The 7,783-nt window shown below is 33.6% G+C and overlaps 1 protein-coding gene across 1 annotated transcript; it reads right to left on the minus strand.

Moving 5' to 3' along the window:
• Positions 1-4,365: 4,365 nt before the first annotated feature.
• LOC107866356 (transcriptional regulator SUPERMAN) lies at positions 4,366-5,166 on the minus strand. The gene has a single exon (XM_016712449.2). It carries the CDS (start codon positions 5,071-5,073, stop codon positions 4,609-4,611), a length of 465 nt encoding a protein of 154 aa, XP_016567935.1. The 5' UTR covers positions 5,074-5,166; the 3' UTR covers positions 4,366-4,608.
• Positions 5,167-7,783: the final 2,617 nt, after the last annotated feature.

A 7,783-nucleotide genomic window follows, 5' to 3' on the forward strand; every position in this document is an offset into this window, starting at 1 on the left:
TAATGCAAGAGCTATTAAGTCAGTAATGATGGGTTATGATACTGCTCATAAAGGTTACAAGCTTTATAACTTAGAGAATAAACAGGTTTTTGTTAGTAGAGATATCTTCTTTTATTGACTAGGTTATGGTACTACTTAAAAAAGTTACAAGCTCAATAACTTGGAGAATAAATAGTTTTTTTAGTAGAGATGTCTCCTTTCATGAGCATCTATTTCCAATTTAATCATATCAACTAGGTTGTATGACAGATCTGGTTGCAGAAGATATTTTTTTATGCCTACGGGTCATGCATATGTGCTGCATACAAAAAATGTAAATGCAGTACTAGAACATCATAACATCAATATGATGCAACCCGATGAAGTTGTAAATATGTTCACAGTGGTGACCTCATTGCATATGTCATAGTTGATCATCCAATTGGAAATTAAGACATTGTTACAACTCAAGACATTGTAGAAATAATTCCACCGACTCTAAGGAGGACCTCAAAAAGGGTTAGTAAGCCTGATGGCATTAGGATTTTGTTACAAGACCAAAATCAAATTCTACTCATTCATGTCTATATTATATTAGTGAGAATGTTGATTACATTAGCCCGTTAGCATCCTATTAAAGCTACATAGCTCATTTTTTCACAGAGACTAAACCTCAATTATGCTCAAGCGATCAAGGATACAAGGTGGCTTGCAATAATAAAAACTGAGATACAAGCCCTTAAAGCAATGGTACTTGGAAGGTTATTACTTTACCAGCTGGTAAGAAAGTTATTGGATGCAAATGGGTGTTTAAAATAAATACAAAGATGATGGACAGGTGGAAAGGTAGAGGTTTAATTAGTGGCAAAAGAATGTAATTAAAAGAAGGGGCTTGATTACCAGGAGATTTTCTCACGTTGGTAAAATGGTGACAGTAGGGATAGTAATTTCTATTGCAATTACTAATGGATGGTCAATTCAACAAATGGATGTAGATGATGCCTTCTTACAAGGTAATTTATATGAGAAGGTATTTATGCAATTACCACAAGGATTTGTCACTAATGGTGCACACAGTCCTAAGGTGTGTAGGCTGTTTAAGTCCTTTTATGAACTCAAACAGGCCTCTAGGTAGTGGAATATTAAACTCACCATAACATTAATGAAAGTAGGATTTCATCAAAGTCACTTGGACTATTCCTTAATGACCAAAAAGAGTAAGAAGTATAGTGATAGTATTGATCTATGTGGATGATTTATTGATTATGGGAAGTTTCAATAAGCTAATAGATACTGCTAAACAAGTGTTGAAGGTCAATTTTAAAATAAAAAAATTTAGGAAGCTTAGGTATTTTCTTGGCATTGAATTTTCTAGAAATACAGATGGAATTCGCATGTATCAAAGAAAGTATGCAATAAAATTCATCTCAAACTCTGGGCTAAGTGGCTCAAAGCCAGCAGGAACACATGTAGATATAAATCAAAAATTGACTACAGCTGAGTATAATACTCACTTTATGCATGAAAACGATCCAATTCTAGTGGATCCAGGAGGGTACCAAAGGCTTATACGAAGTTTACTATACCTCACTATTAAAAGGTCTGACATTGCCTTTGTTGTGCAAAATTTGAGTTAGTTTATGCATGCTCAAAAATTATCTTACATGGAAACAATTCTAAAAATGGTGAGATATGTAAGCAAGCAACTGGTTCAGGAGTTTTGATGTCTGCTAAGCACTCAAATTGCTTTCAAGGATTTTGTGATGCTGATCGAGGTTCTTGCATAAATACTAGAATATCTATTACTAGATACATGATTAATTTTGGTGATTCTTTGATTTCTCAAAAATCCGAGAAAGAATCTACTATCTCTAATAGCTCGGCTAAAGTTGAGTATAGGAGCATGGCATCTAAAGTAGTCAAGGTTGTGTGGTTGACTGGATTATTTAAAGAGTTGGATGTTAGATTGCAATTGCCAATGACAATAAAGATACTCTTCAAATAGCAGCTAATCTTATATTTCATGTACGAATTAATACATTGACTTTAATTGTCATTTCGACTGGACTAGTGCATAGCTCACATCTTTCTACTGTAGAGCAACCTAGTGGTCTATTAACTAAAGGATTGGGAAAGTTACAACATACTTATCTTAATTCCAAGATAGTCCATAACTCCTAGCTTGAAGGGGGGCTTTAAACATGGAAGCTGAAGGATGAAGTGAGAGTTCACCTTGAGCTAACGTGCTGCAATAGTGAGCTGGAAGCTGGAAATTAGTTAGTTATTCCTGCTAGCAGTTAGTTGAAAGATATTTTGTATTTAATTACTTAGTCGGTTACGTTAAGATATTTTGCATTGAGATAGTTAGCTAATAGAATTAGTATAAATACCATCACTATGTACATATTTCAGTTGAAAAACTCGTTTTTTCCTCTTTCGATCAAAGCAGAGTTTCCAATTCTCTTGTTTTAGTTCATGATCTACAGATATTTTGACACTTAGCAGTTGAAAGAGACTATCATTGAAGATTAGAAATTGGCGAAAAGGATTCATTGTCAATTCCAACATTGCTATTTGGAAGCTAATCAATTCGTGGATGCATTGACCAAATGGAGCATTCTCCATCAAGACGACAGTTTCTTTCTCCTTAAAGACTTACTACAGACTGCAAAAGGCCCTTACAAGATGGATTAATCACGGATGCCCTTGCTAAGATTCAAACACAAGAAGTTTACATTTTTTTCGTGACTATGTTCCTTGTAGAATCCTTGTAATTATTAGTTTCTAGATGTTGCTTTATTGGAACTTAATTTTTAGGTTCAGTTCTATATTGCAGCTAATTTCGAAGACAAGGATATGATAATTTGCCTCCTTGTAAATGATTGATGCTGACTTTTTTGGGATTAATACAAACACCCAGAGACTACTGAGGATTGATTAAGAAAATTAATTTGGGAAACTAATCATTCACAGTTCAAGTGATTATAGGATTGTCATCCCAAGTAATAGCTTAGCTGTGTCATCAGACATGATCAACATATACATAGGATCAATGATAAATTTAACAATGGTGATCAATTATAGTAGCTTATATACGGTATATGTATACTTTTACATGGAAAATCTAGCTCAATAACATCAAATCCTATTTTTTTTTTTTCATTATGAAAATGTCCAATTCAAGATAATTTGGTCAGATAGAGATCGATGGAGAAGATATATATGTACTTTGAGAACAATCATATATTGCCTTCTTCTTAGTACCGGATTGACTTTATATCTTCATGTAAATCATGAGAATTGACACAGGGGACTAATATTAGCTTGTTTGACTAAGCGTATTTTTTCTTAGAAGTGTTGTTTATTTTTAAAAAACAGGTATTTGGTCAAGCTTTTAAAGAAAATAAATGTTTTTAGGGAGTAGAAAAACTAATTTTTCATAAGATAAGAAAATAGTTCTCCTTAGAAGTATTTGTGAGGAAAATACACTTTAAAACACTTTTAAAAGGTTTGATCAAACACTAATTGATGCTCAAAAGTATTTTTAATATTTATTGGCCAAACAAAAACCTTTCCTTATCAAAAATACTTTTTTAAAAAATACTTTAAAAAAATATTTTTTCAAAATAAGCTGAGTTTAGAAGTTTGGTTGAACATGCTATATATCTACTTTATAGCCTATCTACTTAAGGTATATATATCTACTTTATAGCCTATCTACTTAAGGTATAGTGTAGTAATCGGATAATCATGTAAGCCCACCATCCTATTTTATTTGACTGTATTTAACTGGACACACATCACATAGTCTACGATAAAAAGAAAGATCTAAAATTTGTGATATAAAATAAACAATAAACATTTGTATGAATATAATTAAGAGTTAAATGAACAATTTAAAATTTAAGTTATTAAGTAATTCCGATCTCCAATATACTTAAAGAGTTAAATCAACAATTTAAAATTTAAGTTATTGAGTAATTCCAATCTCCATAATGGAATATATAGAGGGTGAAAGGAAGAAGTGTAGAATGATGATTCCGATGGAGTAGAGAAGCATTAACTTAAACCTATAATTAACTAAAGCGGGAGGAAGCACATTTCATCGTAGTAGTACTAATTATGCCTACTCTCCAAAGAGATGCTACCAAATATTTAAGATGTTACTTATATCATAGTATCTATTTAAGAGAGCCTTAGTAATTCAGATCAACAACTGCTAAAACAAATTGAGTGCAAACGTAGAAAAGGTTATCTTACATTCTAAACGAGGGCAGGACGTTAAAGCTTTACTAGACAGTATAATTGATTAGGAAAATCAGGAATGACATTAAGTAACTAGCTAGAAGAGTCCAATGGGAAGAACTTGTAAGAACATATAATTAATTAAGAAGAACTCTTGTTTATAAGTATAACTATTATTTTATATTATAGAACATAAAAAATAGAAGACGGATAATACACTCTCTAATGATCACTCGTTGAATACAAAACCCTACTATATTTGTACTACTTAGGACAGATTTCCAGATAAACTTATAGAATTATTCTACATACATGTATATTACTTACCAATAACCTGCTTTACTCCATAATTCCAAGAGTTTATAATCCTCTAATTAGATATAATTAAGGATCATGGCCTAACCGAAGCTCCAAATCCAAATCATCTCCTGTCCCTTTATTAGTTTCCATAGTTTCTACTGCATGCGCACCAAATTGCAAGCTCAAACTCATACGCCAATCATCTCCAAACAAATTTAGACACTGCTGAGTATTGTTGTGATCTTCCGAGCCACTATCAGGCCCGTTCATCAAGAACGGGCTTGTAGTGGATGTGGAAGAATAGGCCGGAAAATATGTCCGGAAATTTACATGGGCCGCGGCAGCATGGTAACGTCCGTTGTTCTGGTTCTGATTTGGTCTGTTTATTCTGATTCTGTCCTTTCTGTGGATGTTCATATGGCCACCTAAAGCTTGGGCAGTGTTGAATCCTCTTTTGCAAAAGACACACTCGTAAGATCGGCCAACGCCAATATTGTCTTGGTGCTTTTGCTGGTCAACTTCTTGATGATTATGAGTTGACAAATTCATATTGGAGTCTTTGTTATGAATTGTTTCCACTAATTAGGAGAAAATATAAACTTGATTGTTTGGTTAATTAGATGTAGTTGGTAATTAATAATGGGAATGAAGTTAATGGATAATAATTAGCGTATGCTGGAATATGCGACAATTTAAGGGCTTTCTATTTTTGAAAAGAAAAAGAATTGTGGGGAGGGTCAAAGAATTAAGTTTATTAATTACAGGCCGGCCATTTAAAATATATACGAGCTCCGTTCATTTAATTTTTTATTATCTGTGTCAATTTTATCCTTGCTATTAAATACTATTTATTTTTTAAATAATAAATTTATTATATTCAAATATTAATATAGTAAAATTATCCTATTATTTATTATTTCTTAAAATGTGTGTGTAGGTAGTAAAATTTTGTTAAATTTAAATCCGTATAAAATTTGGATTATATTAAATTCAAAATATATTAATCTCAAACAAATATTGTGGATTAATATAATTAAATTAATTAATTAAGTCCAAACATATATGGATTTAATTAAAGTCCAACCTCAATTGGGTTAGACCGTTAATTTGGGCTACAAATGACTAAACCGGCTTTAACAAGCCCAAGGTGTCATCATATTATTTTGGGTTACAAATGACTAAGCCCACTTTAGCACGCCCATGATGTCATCATATTCTAGAGGCCCAATTTGGCGCTACGTGTTGAATTACGTGGCATGTCAAGTCAAGGAGTCAATGGGACCATGTCATATGTCAAAATGATGCAATAGACCTAGTGAACTAAAAAAAACCCATAAAATGTGTCATGTCACTTAAATCTAATTGATCAAAGGAAATTCATATTTATCAAAACCATGTCACTTAAATCTAATTGGTCAAAGGAAGTTCATATTTATCATGACTCTTTACTTCCAACAACTATATACACAGGGGCCTCATAATTCAGGAAAAACACCAACAAGACTAGCAAGAATCAAGAGAGAGCTCGTGGATCAAACGCCACATATTTCTCTAAAAATTCAAGCATTCAAGATCAGCTCGTCATGATTCAAGATCAAGACTACAAGATCCAAGAAAAGCTCAAAGGCCCTTGAATTCAAGTACAAGTTGAGATCAAGTTCATCGAATTCGCAAATCAAGATTCAAGATCAAGACCGCAAGATTCAAGAATAAGCTATAAAGCCCTTGGATTCAAGCACAAGTCAAGATCAAATCCATCAAATTCACAAATCAAGTTCAAGTTCAAGATCAAGATCGCAAGATTCAAGAACAAGCTACGAAGCCCTTAGATTCAAGCACAAGTCAAAATCAAATCCATCAAATTCACAAATCAAGTTCAAGTTCAAGATCAAGACCACAAGATTGAAGAACAAGCTATGAAGCCCTTGGATTCAAGCAAAAGTCAAGATCAACTCCATCAAGTTCAAGTTCAAGTTCAAGATCAAGCTCGAAGCCTTTGAATTTACAGTTGAAAAGGAGAATCAGGGGATTCAGAGAGATTGTAATACTCACATTAAAATCAATAAATCAATGGTTGCAGTATTTTTCTTGTCTCAATTATTATTTTTAGTCTCTAGAATTTTATTGTCCAATAAATTATGGCACACCCAGTGGGACGATCTCTACCTCTCATCTAAACTTTTCTAAATTTGAAGATTAAGAACGCTGAAATGACTTCCAAGAAGATCAATTCTCAATCCACTACTTCCGAGGCTACTAATTCAAAGTTCTCTACCGAAGTAGAAGCATCCTTGGTGTTACTTTCGAAAGTTTGGGAGTTGTCACAAGGAGAAAAGCCAACATGCTAGGAGAACAAAAACATTCAGTATCGTCCGCGCCAACTCTAGTTTTTGGATCTTCAACCCCAAAAGAAATGAAGTCTAATACAAGTGCTTCGGGAGAAGGAAACAGTGTGGCAAAATTGCTTAAGAAGACTCTGGCTCTACTTGAGCATTCTGGTTCCAAATACTCTGACACAAAGAGCAATGGTCATTCAACAAATGCGTCATCTCCACTTATACCACATAAGATGAGCACTTCGAAGATCAACTTATCCGATAATTTGTGTTACTCTCCAAGGTATTCAGTGATCATGCAAGCAATGGTTACTGATGCCTCGTCTATGGAGGAGTAGCTTACGAATCTAACAAAGGCAATTGAGGGCCTAACCAAATATGTTCAAAATCAAAATGCTTGGATTGATAAGATAGTAGACAGGATAAAGGGCCTGATAGATGGAGAGTCTAGCCATACACCTAGGAAAGCTTTGGAAGGTCACGAGATAGAACATTCTGTGAAACAAACACCACCAACTAAGGAGGTATAAGTTTCTTTTGAGATAATGATCATGATTGAGCAATTGAAGGAATTCATTAAAGGGACCCTCAAAGACAAGTATAATGTTGTCACCAAGTCTTCCCTTGCGTATGCCAAACCCTACACTGCAAGAATTGATAGCCTCAAAATGCCTGCCGAATATCAACCCCTCAAATTTCAATAATTTAAGGAAAAAGAAAACCCAAAACAGCATGTTGCATACTTTGGTGAGATATTTTGTTCAAATTTCAAATATTTTGTTCATTTCCTAAAGGTAAACACCATTGATTAGTATACAGAACTTGAGCCTAACTCTATCAATAGTTGGGAGCAATTGGAGCATGAGTTTCTGAATCACTTTTATAGCACCGGGCGTACAGTGAGCATGGTAGAGCTCACAAAT

This window comes from Capsicum annuum, chromosome 3 (genome assembly GCF_002878395.1).
Source record: "Capsicum annuum cultivar UCD-10X-F1 chromosome 3, UCD10Xv1.1, whole genome shotgun sequence".
Lineage (NCBI taxonomy): Eukaryota > Viridiplantae > Streptophyta > Magnoliopsida > Solanales > Solanaceae > Capsicum > Capsicum annuum.